Genomic DNA, 20,980 nt, shown 5'->3' on the forward strand with positions numbered 1-20,980 from the left:
ACACATGCTGAGCAGGTCATACTGCGTTACATACCACTGCCATACTACTGCATTCAAGGCTTCAAAATCGGACTTTACCAACAGTGTGCAGCATCCTCATAGCTTTATCTTTTATACTGTCTATGGTGGAGGTTATCTTATTTTCAACTATACAGTTCACACAAAGCCAGTCATACACGTCAGGCTAGTTAGTCTGGAAGCAAGGAAGCAGACGTGAAAATATAAAACCACCAGAGGAGAAAACAGTATACCTTTAACTGAAACAGTGACCTAGTTTGTAAGTCTGCCTTCTCTTTAACAGCCACTAGGGGGAAATGACTGCGATTGCAGAATGTTTTCAGGTCTTTAGAAGACTGCGGGAACATCTGCCTGCACAAGGAAAACCTCACGCCTTTGTGTAGACACAGTGCTGGGCTTTAGCACCAACTTGCACTTTAGACGAGTGGGTTTGGAAACTTCATGAAACATATGTGTCTTAACATATAATCAGACAGTAAATAATTGTCACATATAAAGCAGACGTGATACCCACAACACTGTGGAACCACGACATATCCTGCCACTAAATGAATGACCAGTGAGCATGTGACAGATGAAGGTGGCCTGGTCTCATGATTAAAGCTCATGTCTGATGTTAGGTGATGGCAGCAGGATGCACTATGGGAAACTTTGGATTATGGTATTATTTTGATATCAGTGCTCCATAATATGATTTTTTTTTAAGTCTTGAACAGGAGATTTTTTTCATGTTCCCACCTTGTGTTGGTGTAGGTCACATACACCCTTACATTGAAACAGGTGGCCTCTTTTAGCAAGAAAACACATCCTATCACAGACATCTGTGCTGTGGAGGGTCCATTAAAGGATGGTACAGCCCCGCATTACACCTTCAGAGCTGCTATGGCTGGACTAAGGACGCCTAAGTGATCTTAAGCAGGTGCTGATTGGTGTAACCTTTTATTACACTCTGCTGCGCGTTAATGTGGCAAGAGGATCGTATGTTTCTGTGAGCACTTGTCTAAAAGAAACAGAGATCTGCTTTCTGTCAGTGACCTGCCCACAGCCGTTTTCCTTGACCCCTGGGACAAATTAGCAGCCAGGCCGAGTGGTGGAGCCACATCTAACCTTCTTATTAGATCCATGAGATAGATAGTCCCATGCAGGCCAGGACAGCTGACAGCTGGGTTCAGCTGGGGTCAGAGGTCATGGATTGGCAGCAGTGGGGGAGTGAAGTGGAATCTGAAACAACAGGAAGAAACACACACACACACAGCTCCGGGAGGGAGACAGTCGTGGGCCTCCGGATCTCTCTCTCGCTCAGTCAGTTCACTAAAATCTCATATTTGAAATCAAGAGGCTTTGCTCTGTGTGTGTGTGTGTGTGTGTGTGTGTGTGTGTGTGTGTGTGTGTGTGTGTGTGTGTGTGTTGTGTGTGTGTGTGTGTGTGTGTGTGTGTGTGTGCGTGCGCGCGTGTGTGTGTGTGTGTGTGTGTTACAGGAATCTAATGTTATGTAATTTGTAATTTATTTCTCTCCTTTATAAAGGGGGGCATCTGAATCCTGTCATAAAAATTGCTTTTTTAATGATAAAATATTATTACAGATTGATACATAGTCTGATTTTCCTGACTTGCTTGTTTATGTCTGTACCCTTGTGTGCTCTGTATGCCAGTAACAACTTTGTAACAACTACTGAAGGAATTATTTGAATAAAAAGTATCCATAACGAAAAGGTTCCGGTGGCGATTGAACACAGGCAGAATAAATGGTATTAATTAACAATATACTTTTGTGGGCTAACTGTGAAACACGCAGTTAATTAAATGCACAAACGTAATTTTAAAGCAACTAAATTTTGTGTGTTAAGTATTACATTTTGCATAAAGGTTTGTGTGTAACTGATATAAAGCGGGCAGGAACAGTTAAAACATATTTGTATAGTTCAAAACCTAAGGAGATATAGCAAACATTAAACAGAGATTGGGTTGGTTGGTTTGGCCTTACTTTGTGCACAGGTAAAAGTTGCTCATATAGTCATGATCTCATCTGGGATCTGACACTGTTTAGTCGCTTTAGTCACTTAAGACCTCTTTTCTGCGTTGGTGAAACTGTGTGAGCTCTGAGTGTTGGATCCGTCAACACTGGGCGCTGTTTTGCTGCCCCCTGGTGGATTTCTGAAGTCTTTACACTTTTTGTTTGGTTTGTTTTAATGATTATAAAGAAATGTGTTCTGAGGTGATAATTAAAAACATGTATGATATGATAATGTGATGCTTGTTAGGAAAATATGAATAATTCTTATAGCAAGCACAAAGGTGCATGTGCGTGCACACACATACACACACACACACACACACACGCACATATTCAGTATTGAATACACTCCTATACTTTTAAGTTGAAGCAGTCAGTAAGATTGTGAGATTTCTGTCTTTGATTTTTGTAATATTTTGTATAAAAACCTTTTAGTGACAGATTTGATCGACATGGACATGGATGACATTTGTGTTGTATGAGTCTGTAGAAAGATGTTGTTCCAGGTTAATGAATGTACTTGTCGAGATCACAGCATCCACTTTTATTCTGTTGTTTTTGTCTAAAAGAAGTGATGGGCATATGTTAATGTTTATGACCTTTATTGGGAAGCTGACATTTTTCACTTCTATGCTTGGTAGGTTCTCGGGGCCAAATCCAACTCATTTCAGCTACAGGCTAACACTGCAGTTTGCTCAGGTCTATACCGAGCTTCTGTTTCTCTGCTCCAGCCATAGAGTACGTATGAGATGGACACAACCACAGTAGGCAACTAAAATGTATCTTTGTTTATTATGTCTTTTGTCACTTTTTGCCAAAATCTTACTTACAGATGGTAAACTCAACTGTAACGGTGCCAGGCTGTGACTTATTTTTCATCCTTTAACTGCCTCTGTGGTAACAGCCTTTGTCCTGATTGTCCAGGTCACTAGACGTTACGGGTAGAAAAGCAGGAAGACATTGCATGACTTCCTGCGAGATAACGGCTGCATACACACGTCTTTGTGTCTCTTTAGAATGCCTCGTAGCGAGACTATGCAGTGGTGAGACTATGCTCAGAGTCCATGCTTGATGGATGTTTGGTGCATGGACTCTGAGAACTCACTGCTGTTGACCTGCGATATCACTGTTTAATTTGACTGTTCAAAGCAGGCCACAGGGAGATGCTCCAGTGTTTCTAACTGGCTCTCTGCCACTAGGTCTGACTGAAACACCAAGAACACTGCTGCCTGTTGTAACTTCTCACAGGACAAGCTTACTCTAACAATGTATCCTTTTTTACTCTAATCTTGACAGTAATCTAAAAAATCATCATCCAGTACCATTTAATGAGACTTGAAACTCAAGAATGAGGCCATAAACTCATCAAGAAAAGTCATAAATTAAGTTAGCAAAAGGATGTTTTCCCATAAACTTCTATACAATCTAACTTGCATCTAAATAAGTCACCCCCTACTGGCTATTAAGAAGAATTCATGGTTTTCCTTCACCTTCCATCTCTTATGCACCGACTATGGATAAAGCCAGGGGTTAAAGTGGACTGGAACAGTTTTCCAGCACCATCAGTTAATGAGTAATCAAATCTGTTAAAAAGTTTTATATATAAAACTTTTATATAAAAAAAGTTTTAGAAAATAATAAAATAATGTCATCCCACAGGTTCTTACAACCTCAATGTATCCTTTTTTTTCGATATCACCATGATGTGTTCATGCTGCTGATGTCAATAAAGTTGTTGCCAGACTTCAGCATCTGAGGGCTCTGGCTAGCATGTCAAACCATGAGTCAGTGTAAATGGAATAACATTCATAATTGGCAGGTAATTTCAAAAATTTCAAACAGCTCAACAAATATCATCAAATACAATCTGATGTTTGGAGCACAAAATTATTGATTCATATTTATTGAAAATGAAAAGTTACTTTTAAGTCCACATGTAATTAAAAATTCCAATAAAAAAAATAAAGGGGTATGTTAGCTGCCCCATACATCCCAATCTACTACATGTCTTTCTTTTCAAGGTAAGCAGTACCCTGGTAAGCAGGTCAGCAGCCATCAAGTTGTGTGTTATTACTGAGAACTTCCATTCAGCAAAATTATTCCCTTTTAGGAGCAAGTTTTCCAAATCTGAAGGGAGATATTCTGAAAAGACTGACCAGATCCTCTCATCATTTTCTTTTATACTAGCATCTAATCTATCATGTGACAGGGTGTTGAATTTCCAGTATCAAAGAGTAACGCTAGTTGGAGAAACTTTGATCCAACTATGTAGATAAACTTTCTGGAGATTAGAAGGAGCTTATAAATATTCCACTAGGTTCCCTGGAGATAAATGTCCAGAACCTGGAAATTAATTTCCACTCCCAGAAGCAGTGAAAATATGTTCCCTAATCAAAAAGCACTAAAAAAAAAATAGAGGAATTTATCTTGTGCAAAATAACAGGAGTGATATGCAATCTGTGAAAATTTTTATAAAGAGTCTTTTTCAGTCTGATGCATGTAAAGGGGGATTTGATCAGTCTGATTACTGCCAGACCTGATAACTTAAAATTAAATAGAGCCTGTCTGATAAAGTAAAGATCGCTACAAGAGTTCAAAGAGGGACACAACAACAACTTAAGACCAGTCGAGAAATAAAGTCACTGACATCTATCAGTCTGGGAAGGGTTACGAAGCCAGTTCTAAGATTTCGGGATTCCAATGAACCGCAGTGAGAGCCATTATCTACAAATGGAGAAAACCTGGAACAGTGCTGAATCTTCCCAGAAGTGTCCAGCCTACCAAAATTACTCCAATGTTTCATTCAGGAGGTCACAAAAGACCCCAGAGCAACATCTAAAGTACTGCAGGCCTTGCTTTCCTCAGTTAAGGTCAGAGTTGATGATTCAAGGATGAGATGGCATCGATGGGAGAGTTCAAGGAGGAAACCACTGCTTATCAAAAAGAACACAAAGGCTCATCTCACATTTGCCAAAAAGATCTTGATGTTCCTCAAGACTTTTGGGAAAATTTTCTGCGGACTGATGAGATAAAAGCTGAACTTTTAGTAAGGGTTAAGTCCCATTACATCTGGTGTACAACTAGCACGACCTTTCATAAAACGATCATAACAACAGTGAATCATGGTGGTGGTAGTTTGATCGCCTGGGGCTCCTTTGCTGATTCAAGAACTGGACAACTTGCGGTTATTGATCAACCAGATCTACCAGAAAATCCTCCAGGAGAATGTCCGGCCATTACTGTGCTCTGAAGCTCAAGCTGACTTGAGTTATGTAGCAGGACAGTGATCCAAAACACACCACTAAGTCCACCTCTGAATGACTGAAAGAAAAAAACAAAAACAAAATGAAGGTTTTCAAGTGGAGTGGCCTGGTCAAAGTCTGGACTTAAATCAGATTGCAATGCTTGGGTATGACCTTAATCAGGCTCGAAAACCCTCCAGCGCTGCTGAATTAAAATAATTCTGCAAAAAAAGAGTGGGCCATCTATTATTAAAGTTTGGTTGAGGATCTGAAACATGTAACAAATATGCAAAAATAATAATATGTTGTCTTATAATAATAAGAGGGAGGGACTAAATGCTTCTGCACCACATTGTATGTATTTAGTAATTTCGTCCCAGACTTTGATACTAAAGTATGCATTAAAAAACTTATTTTCAATCTTCCCAGAGGCCCAACATTGGCAGAGGACAGCCTCCTTTTGCAGCCCACCCCGTCAGCTGTCAGAGTATGCAGGCAGTAATGTCAGCAAAAAAAAAAATGGAGGGAGGAAGAGGGGGAAATACAGAGATCCCTCCCTCTGCTGTGCAGGAAGAACAAAGTCCTGTGCTCAGCCCTGCAGGAAAAAAGGAAAGGAAGGGCATTTGTTTTATTGTAAACACACAATTTATCAACAATTACTTCATGAGCCTCATATCCTGACACTTCGATTGCAGATCCAAGTTGAGAGCAGAAAAAAATCCACCAAACCGAATGAAGAGAGTGGAGATAGGCAGACAAAATGCTCCTGATACAGACATCTAACTTTTCCTTGTGAAAAGTTAGATGTCTGTATCTGCCAACGACTGCCAGCAAGGTAAAAAGCAAGCCTGGCTAAGTTTAATCAGCCAATACTGGCACAAGTACAAAAGTATCAAAACAAAAAGTAAAGGTTGGAGTTTCAGATGCTATCAGCGTGGACAAGAATATCTGTTATTTTATACGTATTAAATAAAAAAAAGAAAAGGTCAATTATGAGCATCACTCCCCATACAAATCTATCCAGCTTGTATAAGTTGTTTAAGTTCTGTTCCTTGAGCTTCAGAATTCAAGACCAATACTGAAAGAAGTTAAAAACAGGTGAAACCCATTAAACCTAAAGAAGCTCATTCGGGTCAGCTGACGTGTTTGGAAAAAACTGCGATGACTGTGTGAACTCTTTTATTAGCAGAACAGAAACCACAGAGTCTTTCAGCTGAGTCATGTGAAGGCAGGGAAAATAAATATCTGTATCACACTAAATTGCTCATCACTATTAATCTGCATGTATAGTGAAACTCGAAAACCTCGTGGTGCTCTGCAGGAGAAGCACCCACTCTGGTTGATGCATGATGAACTGCAAATCCTTTACATAAGAGATGATACGCTTAATAGGGGAAAAAAGCAAAGGGAAAGTCTAACAGTCAATCAAATGAAAAAAACAAGAAGAGAAGTTCAAAGGGAAACCATATCATGGCACAGATAAGAACTCATAGGGTTGACAAATGTGCAGACCCATCGGTTTGATTCTTAACAGTGTATCTTAATTACGTGTATACCGTTTTTATAGTTCCCGCTCATTGCACTCATATCTAGCACTAGTTTTTGTGGTTTGTTTTCAGAGAATGAACTACTAAAGCTGTACTTTTGATAACTCACCAAGCACCAACCAGCAGACACACAAAGTCTGAAACTAGCATTTAGTTTTTATTAAGAAGGTGGTGGAGACCAGTAAATGTTGGACTTATTCTCACTGACTACTATATTAGACACACATTGCTAGTATGCCGTAAGACCTTCCTTTCCCTTCAGAGTTGTCCTAATTTCTAATGGCATAGATTCAACAAGTTTTAATATTCATAAGAGATTTTGGTCCAGCATCACACAGTTGTTGCAGATTTGTTGGCTGCACATCCATAACTTGGATCTCCTGCTCCACCACATCTGAAAGGTGCTCTAGTAGGTTGTAGGTTGTGGTGTTTAAATGATGCTCAGCTGGTACTTAAAAACATAAAACGACGCAAGAAAATGTTTGCATCATCATTGATGAGTCTGTTTGAATTGTAGCCTCGGTTTCCTGTTTTTAGCTGACAGCAGAGGCATCCAGTGTGGCCTTTTGCAGCTGCACCCTGTCTGCTTCAAGGTTCGATTGTGTTGTGTTCAGAGACGCTCTTCTGCAAACCTGTGTTTGTAACAAGGGGTTATTTGGGTTACTGTTGTCTTCTTTGCCTTCAGCTTAAGGGAGTCTGACCATTCTCATCTGAACTCTGGCATCAAGAAAGCATTTTCATCCAGACAACTGCTGATCCGTTCTCTGTAAGTCCTACAGATGATTGTGTGGGAAAATCCCAGTAGACCATTCCATTTAGCACCAACAACCATGTGACATTCAAAATCAGTCAAATCACCTTTTGTCTTTATTTTTTTTTTTTAGCTCTATTCGAATGTCAGGAGGTCATCCTGACTATGTCTACATTTTTAAATGTTCTGACCTTCTGCCATATTAATGGCTGATTAGATATTCACATTCAAACTGGTGCACCAAATGAGGTAGCCAGAGAGTTTACATCAATTGACTTTAAATGATTATATAATTTTTCCATGTACATCCTGCTCCATGAGCTGGAGAGAACACGGCTGGAAGAATATTATTAGATACTTCAAGACACCATATCAAGAGAGATATAAAGGCGCTCATATGCCATGCTGGAGACAATGTGGCTTGACTGTTGCTAATCATTTCCATGTCTTTTGGGACCGTCCCAGGTTAAAAGATTTCTGGATGGGTGTCCAGGCCTCCTTAAGCGCAGTCTTTAATGCTCAAATACCTCTAGATTTTAAGGTACATGAGTCTGGTGCCTTTTCTGGAACGTAGGAGTGAGATTAAGTTGGTGCAATTACTCTTGGTGGCAAGTAAGAAAACATTTACAAGAAGATGTTAAGCCCAGTTCAGCCTACCCTGGATGACTGGTTTGGGATCACTTTAGAGATATTTAGAATGGAAAAACTGACATATCAGTTAAGAAATCAAATTGTTCCAAATTTGGAACAAGTGGATCGTATTCATTACCCCCACAAGAGCTGGCTTTACTTGATCTCAGTGGTACTTGTACCTTTGTAACCTACTTATCTAACTGTTGACCATTCTTAATTCATTTATTTTATTTACTTATTTTTCTACTTTTTTTTCTCCATGGCAGCAGAACGGGCAATCCCCGAATGATAATAGTTCCATATAATTTGTTCTACCTTTATGTAATATGAATCCCCTCCTAGAGAACATGTGAACCTTTTAGAACTTTATTTATCAGGCTATTCTCCTAGTAATATCCATTAGAGGATAATATGCACCTGTCGATCACTGTGTTTGTCATTTGCTTCTCCAGGATTAACTCCAAAAACCTGGAAGGACTCTGTTTTCATGTCATTCACATATTGCTATGTTGATAGATTTTTCTATCAACATAACACAGAGCACACAGAAAATATTTCTGTGTAACTGTGTCATCTAGTAACTGTTTGATAACAGGCTTTTGTATTAAATTGGTTCTCATCTCTCACTAACTCTCTGGAATACCCTCAAGGAAGGTAGTGTGAGGATATAATGACAGAGGCGTGTAAAATCAGCCAAACAAACAAATATTTTACTCCCTCTTCATATAAGCAAATCAAAATAATGATTAAATGACAGCTACGGACACCACAGTGGTGTCATAGCTGCCATAGGAATTCCCCTTTGGGATAAAAACAAGAAGTATATCTTACTTGTAAGTTGCTGTTTAAAATTTGTCTAATTTGTAGTTTAGTTTATGTTTTGTTTGATAATCTCACTATCATATATAATACATGACATCTCTGTCTGCTAATAGTGTTCAACTCCTCCTACATGATCATGAGTTAAGCAAACAAACTTGGCACACAGATACATCGAAGTACATCTACTAAAGGTTCTCATCTACCATATCACATATTGTAGCGTTATTGCATTGCCTAGCAACCAACTACCAATCGTGTATGAGTTTATGTACCCACAATATCTTATAAAAGCAGAGTAGCATTTTAATTTCACGAGAGAGACATCTAATCTATATCCACAAAAGCTGACGTACGCATTGTTACTTCGTAATGCCATCGAGTTGCCCAGCAACCACTTAACAACAGACTAAAACGACAGTAGAGGAGGATCTCAGCAGTGCGTGGAATCCACAAAAATGTGCTAATTCCTCTAATTCATCATAGTATATACAGCACAAACAGACCAAACCATACTGTATTGTGACATCGTAATCGTAAAATATTATGTAGTGCTTTACAGTTGTGAAATTGGCTACAGGTTAGCAACATTTAGCACTAATATAACTTGTCAAAAATAATCACAGAACATTTTAAATGCAGGACTGAGACTAATGAAATAGTTTTTCTCATTTAAGATGGACAAAATAACAGAAGCACAAAATCCTTCTGATGATTCAATTTCAATGAACTGTAACTGTGTGTATATTAATTCCAGTCTTTTTGAATCACTGAATCGTTTTTCCATGTCTTGCATCTACTGAGTTCATGGGTGTGTTAAATGAGTATTGACGACTTTTTCACACTTTAAATCATTTGCAAACGGAAGCTCTGACTCATAAAGCACCTGAACCTGCAATGATGCAGCGGTGGAAAGTCCGGGAAGCGGAGACTGACCGTGAAACCGAGTTGAGTGACGCCAACAGCGGCTCGCCGGGAGTTGCGCGACCGTGCCGATCCGCGGCGCTATTCTGCGCTGCGCAAACCCCTTAGCAGGCCCTGTCCTTTTTGCCCGTCTCTCCCCTCGCCTTTCTCCTGTCTGTCTCTACAAGTCTGTTTTTCTTTCTCAGCAGACCACTCCTGCCAAGATCGAGGCAGAAAAGCAAAACGCATCCTAAATCGTCCGGGTTTCCCCCTCCCTCTCAAACGGAAAGAGGAGCTCACACCAAGTGTGTGTGACGGCAGAAAGCGTACATTAATCTGACTCTTCTTTGTTCTGCTGGCTCAGAAATGATCTTATCGGACTAAAGGGTGTATTTATTTAACATCAATAGTTGACCCACCCAATGTTTTTTTGACAGAGGAGGGGTTGCGAGTGCTTTTTTGCGGCATGTCGGTTGTAAATGCCGTTTCTCACATCGCCACCCGGTGACTGTGGAGAGGTGTGTGTATGTGTGTGTGTGTCTTTGTGGTTGGGGGGGGTATTTTTTCGTTTACACCTGAAACAATCCCCCGACCATCCTCCGTGTCCCCAGTCACATATCCTCCCCACAAATCTTCAAATCTGGAGATTTCCTCAGCCATAAAAAACAAACACACCACGGCAGAAATCTCGTATGTCTCCCCGGCCGAGTGAGCTGCAGTTGTTTTCAGCTCTCAACCCCTCCGTGTGACAGAGAAGAAAAGCCTTCCCTTCAGACGTGCACACAAAAAGAAAAACTGGAAGCAAAGCAGCACGGTCGACGGTTAAAGTGCCATTAAATGTTGTGGTTTTTGCTGTCAAGACGTACGTTTGGCACACACACACACACACACACCAGAGGATAAGAGAGCCTCAGTCCCCCTCCTGTCGTGGCAGAAACGCTCATAAGACAGTGACTTTGGGAGGCACAACATGTTACAGAAAATGTTACTGCCGTGACAAGACCCAAAGCAGCCTGCAGAAACCCCATCAGAGCACGGCAGAGGTGCGCTTTGTGGTTCAGTTTCTCCGTGACTGGGTGAACTTTATATCGAACATATATTAACACTTTGTGGCCTGTTTTTTTTTCCCTCCTCTCAGGCTGGAGGACTCCATTTTGAAGGGACCGGGTGTGCAGCCAGAGAGACTACACAGCAACTCGTCTCAGGAAAGGAAACCCTTCTGTTTTTCCGGGTAGACTGCTGCACCATTTCACAGCCTCTCAGACGTGGTGGTGGACATTTTTGTACATTTATTTATTTTTATTACTACTCGTCTTATCTCCAGGAGCATGTGAGCTTGCCCTCACATGCGGGGGTTGTGGTGGTGGTGGTGATGAAGAAGATGTCAGTTGTTGGCACAAGTTTGGCATATGGCATGTCATTGATGAAGGCAGCCCGCTTTGGGTTAATAATTGATGCTTGTAATTAAGAAGAGGGGCGGGGCGATTTTTTCTGAAGGTGTCGCGTGGTCGTCCGGTGCATTTTTTTGTTTTGTTTTGTTATGGGGTTTTTTGATGGCTGACAGCTCAGATTTTTCTCCTCTCTTTGTGTCTTTTTATATATCCTTTTTATTAAGGAGAAATTTACGGCCCCCTTCTGTGCTCCATGCTTTGGACCGGCTGGGGAGGGAGGCAGTGGTGACGACTGGCAGTGCGCACAGTAGAGATACTGACTTTCAAGGGGCAAGGCAGAGTCTGCGGGCAGGAAATAACCATGCAACAGAGCAAACATCCATAGACTGAGGAGGTGAGGGGGGATTATAAAGTTGTAGTTATAACAAAGCAAAGGGGGAGTGTCGCTGGAGGAGCACAACACGCCTGAATTTCTATTCCGGGGGCCGCTGGACCAGGCTTTTTAGCGCATGTTGAGAGGAGGAGGAGGGAGGAGGTGGAGGGAGGCTGTGGAGGGGGGGTAGAGAGTGAGTACGTTTCACAGGATCCAGGCCTAGTAGTATTGCCGCTGGGACTCTCCTCATCCGCTTTCAAAAAATTGGAAATTGACACATTTAAACGCCAAAATGAGCGGGGCGGGGGTCATTTTTGCGCTGGCCGACAGTGGAATGGTAAGATTCTCGCGACACATCCCGTGTCATGTGGCGTTTTCTGCGTGATTTTGCTGTTTGATGCACATAGCCTGCATCTGTCGGAGGGAAGCCCGTGGAAGTGTGTGTGAGTGTGTGTTCGTGAACTTGTTGTGTGTGTCGTGGTCTTCGCATGTTATGTATGTATGTGTCTTGTCTCTCGTGCATTCACTGAGCCACTGGAGAGCAGCGAACGACACGACACACACACACACACTCATGCAGCTGCACACAGACATACAAAAACACACAGATATATGTAGATGCAAACGCGCACACGCCTTTTGGGCACGCGCACGAACGGGTCCATTTTAATTCGCGTTTTCAGCGCCGGCGCGTGAACGCGGGCTTGATTTTCTTTTTTATTAATTATTTTTTCCCCCCAACACGACGGGATGTGATAATGTCACCGGGTTTATTGATACTGTAGCCATGCGTGCGAGTTTACAGGCTGACCTTATCGCGCTTGATGTCATTTTCATCATATCGCGATAACATTCCTAAAAGGATTTTGCAGCTCGACGGCGGTGTTTGCGCAGAATCCCCTCTTACAATGACACGTTATTATTTCGACCTTCCCGTCGTCAGTGAGTCTGTTTACGTTTTTTTTTTCTCCAAATTTTGACACCACGGGAAGGCAGGCTGTGTTGTCTTTTGCGGATCTCGCCTCTGTGAGCTCTGCCCTTCCTCTGCCACTTTTTTTTTTCAAATATCTCATTACTCATTACTGCTTGGGATAACTTCAGATAAGCTCTTAAGACGTTTAAGTGACTGAAAGATGTGCCGAAACAAAATTTTAAAAAATGTCACAAATAAATCAAAGAAAATAACAGCCTTGAAGAATCAGAATGGATTTTAATGTACAAGGCATCTCCCAAAGTCTTTATGTTTTGGTTTTCCATTTAATGAAAGAAGGCCCTTCATTGATTATTTTGTCTTCATGTTTCAGGGAGGAGTCATGCCAGCATGAGTGGGCCTTACACAGGCCCAGGAAGGGAGAGTCATCAGACCAGCTGCCCTTTGACCCCTGGGTGTGACCTCACCGTCCTCTCCTGCCCCTCCAGACGCCAGGATCACAGGCTTGGGCTAACCATGTCAGGAGGCACCTCCTCACTCAAACATGCTTCCTCTATCTATGGGTTCACGACGCAAAGGGACCACTCCTCCTCATCCTCCTCCTCGTCTTCGTACAGTCCTCTCAGGAGGCTCCAGCATCTCACCACCATGGTGAGCCAGCCTGACCTGGTCTTGCCGCTGCGGGAGCCAGAGAGGGGATGGGAGTGGGGGACACATAAGAAGAATAGGGAGAATATGGAGAGGGACTCCTGGGCTGATTGCACTGGCAGGGATCACTCTGGAACCCAGGTTACAAGCCGAGAGGCAACCGTTGTTAACATTGCTTCCAAAAAGAAACAACCTGAGGTCCAGACGGGAAGTAGAGACACACCGGCGCCTAATTATACTGATTCTGTCACTTCGGAGAAAAAGACAGAAAACTGTTTCTCAGGCCCACCCAGTCCGGCCTTCTCCCTCGATAGTAACAGTCCCTTTGCGAACAACTTACTCCACTTTGAATCCTCTTTGTTTGAGGATGACGACAATGACATGGAGCGGAGGACCGTGCCACCTCTCAGTGGCATTCAGGAGAAACGGGAGAAAGTGGGGAATGTACTTCAGTCCGCCTCCGGAGACGTAAACTTGCACTCCAAAGACTCTTCTCTGACGACAGCCAAAGTCGTCACCCGCTCCCAGTCCTCCGGTCAGCGCAGGAGATACTGGGATGGCTCAGAGGACGAGTGGGACAGCGACACCGAGTTACTGCTATTTGAGGATAGCCCCTCAAGGCATTCAATGGCAAGTTTTTCCCCTTCTAAGTTATCTCGTCATGAAACAGCAGCAGTTCAGAGGTTTTTAGAAGTAGCAACGGCTTTTGGGTCTAGCCAAAGGATTGCTGGCATTCACCTGGCTGGGAAATACTTTCTCCGGAGCTGGATTACAAAACTTTTTCCACACACAAACCTTGACCGTGACATGCAGTGGCTCACTGCTTGTAACCTGTCATAACAAATCACTGGTTATTTTAAATGCTGGCCTGATGCAGACAAACGCACAGCTCCACGGCTGTTGCCCTGCCTTTAACAAACCGCAGCTGTCTGTTTTTAAAAAGCAGCAAAGGATAATTTTCACCTCCGCCATAGGTGTTCAAGCTGAGGGCAGAACTGAAGGGAGGGCGTGGAGGGTGAAATATGATGCCAGCGGTGCCGATGGCTTACTGACGGCATGCTTAGCTACAGGGCCTGCAGTTTGAGCTGTAGCAGAGGACACACAACAAAGGCTATGGAGGCAAATTACTCAAAAGCTCTTATTTAGTTTTTGTTGCGATTTATAGTAAAAAGTGACAGTTCTTTTACAAATCCGATTTTAAAATACTCCTTAAAACTGCAGAACCTTTCTAAGAAGTTGCCTTTACCATCACAGTAGTCCAGTTGTACTCATCAGTATCAGTGTGAATTTTACATACTTCTACGATGCATATTTCCAAAGTGCTAAACAAACACTGAATAAATAGTCCACAGTTAACCCACTAAATCCCCGGTACCATTATAACCATCCTATAAAGCACACGATTGACTGTAGGTACCAGTTATCCTAAAATCTATGACAAAATGTCAAATTTCATATTCATATTAATATTAACTTTACTGTTTGCACTGTTTTACATGTTTTTATGATGGAAAGCCTCTGTGGGCTGCCTTCTTTAGGACACCGATAGGCTCACATAACAATCGATATAAATACAACACAGCGGATGTTTTCACTCAGTACGGTATATTTAAAGTAGGATACAAACAAAGTCTATTCCATCCTTTCACATGCACAAGTTCAAAAGCATGACCAAAAAATCCATTTGAAGGCACCGTTTGACCATCAACCAGCATCTGGACCCTGAAACTGAAGCATCTAAATGAAATACAGGCGTCATTCAAGGAGGTTCCTTCCTGCTATAAGGGAGTTTTTTTTCTTCCCACTGTCGCCAAGTGCCTGCTGATAGGGTGTTTTCTCTCTGTTATTCTAGCATCTTTACCTTTAGAGTATAAAGCACCACGAAAACAGCTGTTGTTGTCATTTGGTGCTTTATAAATAAAATGTTATTTAATTCCTACAGTGACCTATCAGAATGTCTTAAAAACCCATAAAAGCTTTTTGTTTGTAGACATGATGGGACATTGATGGCAGCCTCACAGGAAAGCCGTGTTCGTGAAAAATTCAGTTTAGTTTCCTGTAGTTTAAAGAGTTTTCCTCAACTCAAAGGAGGTATTTGAATTAAATAAATTATATAATACATCATGTGTTGTTACCTTTAGAAGTGCTGGTAAAAGGATTAAAAGGCTACTTTGGACAGAGCTGGGCTAGCTGTTATCAGTAGGCTTAGCTCTCATGTCCTGGCTTTACCCCTGTGAAACTGTCAGACATGTTGGATGGTTATTTAACTAATAAAATATTTGGCTAGTTGTAGTTATGGTATCTTAACCTTTTAGTAAAGTGACAATCTTAGGGGTTTTCATTTAAGTAGCAGTGGTTATTGAGCCTCTGAAGCTATTCCCATATTTTATATATTTGCAGCGATGTGAACTAGGTGTCAACAAAAACAAATAAACAAAAAATGCCATATTGAGTTCATGCTAATTTAAGCCAAGCCAAATCCTTCAGCTTCAAATTAAAAGCATTTAACGTTTAAAAAACACATGATGTCAATGAGTTGAGCTTTTAAAGTGGTCACTTTCTGCATTTCAGAAGAAACATTGGAGTATTTTGAAATTGAGATGCCATATCTATCTGCGGTGGTGAAGAGAGAGCTGAGTGTGAAAGCAATGCTGTTCATTTACTGGTCAGTTGTCGTTCCTACCCTTATTTACGCCCATCAGGTCTGGGTAATGACCGGAAGGCTGAGATCCCGGATTCAAGTGATGGGAATGAGTTTCCTCCAAACAATGTCTGGGCTTAACCTTAAAGATAGGGTAGGGAGTTCAGTCATTTAGGAGAAGAGCAAACAATCTGTAGCAGTGGTTTGGGCAGCTGACAAGGATCCCTTCTGGACACCTTCTAGGTGAGGCGTTCCAGTCATGTCCTAATGGGAGGAAGCCTCAAGGCAGGCCCAGGACACAGAGATTACATCTCTTGGCTGGCCTGGGAACATCTCTGTGTCACCCTGGTTGGAGACGATGGCTGGGCACAAAGAGGGCTGAACATCTCAGCTCATACTGATGTCCCAGATAACTTGCAGAAAATGGATGGATGTGTTTTGAAATATTGCAGGGAGTAATAAAACAAGAACAGCCACAGTGACCACAGTGTGGTTGGTTATCTCCACCAGGTAACCAAGTATTACTTTCACTATTCCCTGTTGTTCAAACTCATGCTGCATGCAGCTTAAAATCAGGGCACAGTTGGAATGCAGAATGATGGCAAAAGACAGGCTGCCTGTCAGCTTTATTCAAATGCCAGTAGTTTGTTTTTGCTGGCCAAGAAATCTGTGATCTATAGTGTAAAATCTGCATTTGCTGTTCCTACTATCACCCGCTGCAGTGATTCTCACACTGTGAGGTGTAGCGCCACGGCCGGATGGATGGGGATGACCAGGGGAGGGAAATATGACAAGAAATTCGATTCTTTTTCATTTTCAGTGATTTTTTTGTTTTTTGTTTTTCTCTCTTAGTCTAAAGTATGTCATGCCAGAAAAAGGTTGAGAACTAACACCCAGGCTTTTAGATTGACACCTTAAGTGAGCTTGTCTCCAGTGCTAACAGCTTTTCTGGTCACACAGCTCTCTCTGGAGCCCATAAAGCTTTATGAGACTTTATAGCCATACATCCTATAAAGTCTCATATGTGAGCACAGACTAATAAAAAAAACAACTTTGCAAACATTGCAAAATACAACTAGTGACAATTTCTGAATGCTATATCATTTTATTTCACAATAATCCAAAATAAAATGCGTAGAATACTTTTTAAAGTGAAATTCTTGGTCACAGAAATGAAGAAAATAACTTTTTCATTCAACACTCATTTTGAATTGAGTAAGGTATGAAAAGTTGTATCAGAAAAACAAAAATCAGTAGATGGAAGCAGAAATGTAAAATTTAATATAGTTATATTACAGGTCTTGCAGTCTCCCGTAGCAGTCGTAGCATTAAAGTGTTAGGCTTGTATCGGACTACTGATCATGCAATGTGGACACGGCGTCTTGGCCTTACAAGATACTCACGTGAAATGAGGCACTAATCTAATTTTTATTACCCCAAATTATTTTGTTGTGGTTATTTTTATTTATAAAAAGATTTGCATTGGTGCTTGTTGCATTTTGAATGCCTCTCGGTATATTTTAGGCTTAACCTAAATCATTAGACTCATCCGGGGCAGTAGGTCTAAAAAATGAGAAATATGCTCATGTTTTCAATTTTGTGGTACAACTTGTGATCTTTGCTCAATTCAGCATAAAAAGCTGAATGATAATAGCATTTTGTTTAATTCATTTTTTTTTTTTATTTTACTTTCTTTTTATTTCAACTAGCTTATACTGAGAGCTTTTTTAGTGTACCTGTCCCAAACTGCAGATACTGATTTAACTTTGTGATAAGAGAAGGGCAGTGAACATTTCAGGCTTTAATCTTTAATAATTTCTTATATATTCATGTTCAAACATGGACTCAGATTGTAAAAAATTATATCTATTTATAAAAAAATACATGTTTTATATAAGCTAAATTATGTCTAAATTTCAAACTGTGACATTTTCAAGAAAAATCAGAGCTGATTAAGCAGAAAAAATTCAAAAAAATTGATGACTTGAGATGCAATGACCCTTTATTTTTACACAGGGTTAAATCATAGCAGCTCCCAATGTCAGCCCTCTGGTCAGGCCTGCTACATGCCAGTCATAATTCAGGCCTGCTCATGTATCTCCAAGTTCAGCCTGGTTACATTTACACAAACAATCCAGCAGCTACAATTGGTACTGGGTTTTGGTGTTTCCATGCTGAGGTTTGTGTCACGGTTTGAACTGGGCATGATGACAAGTTAAAATTAGACCACAGAAAAGGATTTTGGAGGCCGTTGTTGGTCAGAAACTGAAACTTTTGGTTAAAATATAAAATGATAGTAAATCCTTTTCATATCTGTTTGTGTGAAATATTTGTACACTTACACAAGGTCATATTTTATCTTTGCTCTTGTCTGTTATATCTTCTGTACTGTTCTGTTAAGTGAAAATAATTCTTTTACTTATATTTCTCTCTTCATTTTTCTGTTGTCAGCCTCAGAGCAGCCTCAAGAAAAAGTCTTTGCCACCTGTGAAGTTTGTTGAGGGTGAAGTCGTTTGGGCAAAGTTCAGCCGGAGACCATGGTGGCCCTGCGAGGTGATTGTTGACCCCGTACAAGGAGTCTATCACAGAGCGAAAGGTGGGCCTGGAACATTGTTGACTTACTGTGATAACCCAAGCCGGTGCTTGGTAAATGAGTAGCTTATAATTGTTCTGTGCAATGGTTTGGTCTCTTAACTTCAGCTGGTGGTTACAGAACGACTCCGTGAGTCAATTAATGGTGATTAACAGCACAGACACAGCCTGACGTTGAGGCTGTTTGAGATATATTTGATTATTTTAACTTCTTATACTGGGGTTGCCAACTTAAAGTACAGGTTGCAGTGAGTGTGGGGATTTTGGGAGAAAATTATGAGGTGTGGTAATTTGGCTACACTGCAACTATGTGCTTCAGGAGAAAACTTTGCCACTTCTGTAAAGCCTGAACAATAATACCCTTAATAAATAGTGAAAGCCCAAATCTGCAGGTGGTGTTCTTTACAGAACAATTATACTGGTTTATGTTTTAATGGTTTCTAAACTAAGTTTAGCTAGGTTCCCCAGTCATACACGGTAGGTTAACTGGTGAATGTGACTGTGAATGATTGTCTCTCTGTTATATGGCCTGTTTATGCCCGCCGTTCTCACAATGACGACAAAAGTGACGTCACATCAACTGGCGCCGCTGCTGTCATGTCTGTTATTACTGCCACTTGAATCAGATATCAGTGCAGGACCTCAGACGTTCCCAGATTACATAGAGATGAAAAGGGGGAAAAATGTTGTGACTTCTCCTCATAAACCAGCACTGATGTGGGGATTTTGGCTGAGTGGCGACACTTATCGTTCGGGAGTAAACTGTAACAAGTGGTGATGTAAATGGGTTGGAGATATGCTGACGTTACTGTTCAAAGTGACCAATGTGGTGAGCATAAATTGGCCATTAGTCCTATAACAAACTGGCAGCCTGTCCAGGGTATATCCCGACTCTTTCCTAGTGACAGCCGGGTTAGGCTGCAGCTACAGCCACGACCCTGACTTGGTGAAGTGGAAGAAAATTGATGGATGTACACAGAAAATTATCTCCTTATGTGATGCCAGGATGATGCCTTCCTGCTTTCTCTGGACAAAATATGTTTTTTTCACATGAAGTACACTTAAAAGATTACTCTCAAATTCATGCTCTCTGACATGAAAAGACAATTATGTATGTGTGTAGTTCTGTACAGTTTCATAAATTGTGTTTTCAGTGTTACTAGGCTACCCATTTCCATATCAGAGGCATTCAAGCGGCAATAATAATTGGTGAATAAAAGCAACTGCTGTGTTTACTTACAGTAAAATAAAGATATCTGACATTATAAAGTTCAGGAATGAATTCGAGGGCTATGCGACTATGTATCGAGTGATGACTGCCTGAGGGTTTAGGGATATTGTCTTATTCTGTTATGTCCTTACTGTCCCTTACTGTAATTCTGTGTCTGGAATAATTGGTTTACAAATAATTAAAGAAGCTATCATTGTGCCAAGTGCATGCTCTCACTTTTGGGACGCTCATATGGATCCTGCTGCCAAATGTTATCTTAAGTGACGGATGACAGTCCTTTTCTACACTATGTTATCATTGGCTAGTTTTTCTTCACCTTTCACCATTTTATCAATGATGAACTATGATTGTATGCAGCTTTTTTAAAAGCTGTCATATATTGAGAACCTAAATGATTATGTTGGCTATGTGTTAGCCGCACATTAGTCTTTGTATACAAAGAATTGTTATTCACAAACAGTAACAATAACATTTCAAATTGCTCATTTATAGCAAATTACAATGAGTTTTTTTATTTATTTGGCGCGTTTCATTTCACGTAAACATAATGTGCCTAACATTAAAGATATAAATTAAAAACCTATGTAGGTGTCCTATGTCTTAAGGGAATAAAAACAAAAAAAACAAAGGAAAAAAAGCATGATTATTGAATTTTTTTTAATGGTTCTTGGAGTGTTTTTATGATTCTAAAGTCACAGCGGGCCTCCTGCTGCGCCTGTTGCACATTTTCTTTTAATTTTACAGTACCTCCATAATCTGCAGCATATATGGTACTTTCCTTTCCCACAAAGAAGAAGTTCCATATGGAGCCATTTTTTTTCAGTTGATAGCATTGTGGTCATTTAGCAATATGTCATGCTCATAGTTCTGACATAAAGACATCATGTATTTCCATCAGTTATGGGTTGTTAAGACTGCTGTCTTCTTATATTTTCAAGTTCCCTTTTCTTCAGGTGATGCACTGATCTGACTGGACTGAGAGTAATTTTTGTTGTTGTCTCAGAGCCTAGCGACCGGCCCTGTCGGCTCTACCATGTCAGGACGTTTGGGGAGCCCCAGGAGCTGGTTTGGGTGGAGGAAAAATCAACTCATACTTTCCATGGAGGCTTTGAATTTGAACAGCTCCTCCTACTACGGCGGAGGGGGAAACAAAGGGAGCAGAACAGCAAATACACCGTAAATACCATTTTATTAATAGCAGGACAACACTTGCATGCCTTGAGTTAAAAAAAGAACCTTCCTGGTA

At 41.0% G+C, this 20,980-nt stretch overlaps 1 protein-coding gene across 1 annotated transcript in view; it reads left to right on the forward strand.

Annotated features, from left to right (window-relative positions):
* Positions 1–12,140: 12,140 nt before the first annotated feature.
* Positions 12,141–20,980, forward strand: part of nsd1b (nuclear receptor binding SET domain protein 1b) — a gene marked incomplete at its 3' end in the record, with an annotated part of 31,416 nt that continues 22,576 nt past the window's right edge. Inside the window, 4 exon segments of the mRNA XM_042221422.1 lie at positions 12,141–12,633; positions 12,996–13,900; positions 18,363–18,507; positions 20,738–20,910. Of these exon segments, the coding sequence (XP_042077356.1) occupies positions 12,516–12,633; positions 12,996–13,900; positions 18,363–18,507; positions 20,738–20,910 (1,341 nt within the window).

Source organism: Haplochromis burtoni, unplaced genomic scaffold, assembly GCF_018398535.1.
Source record: "Haplochromis burtoni strain Fernald_Lab_line unplaced genomic scaffold, NCSU_Asbu1 Contig_66, whole genome shotgun sequence".
In the NCBI taxonomy this organism is placed as follows: Eukaryota; Metazoa; Chordata; class Actinopteri; order Cichliformes; family Cichlidae; genus Haplochromis; species Haplochromis burtoni.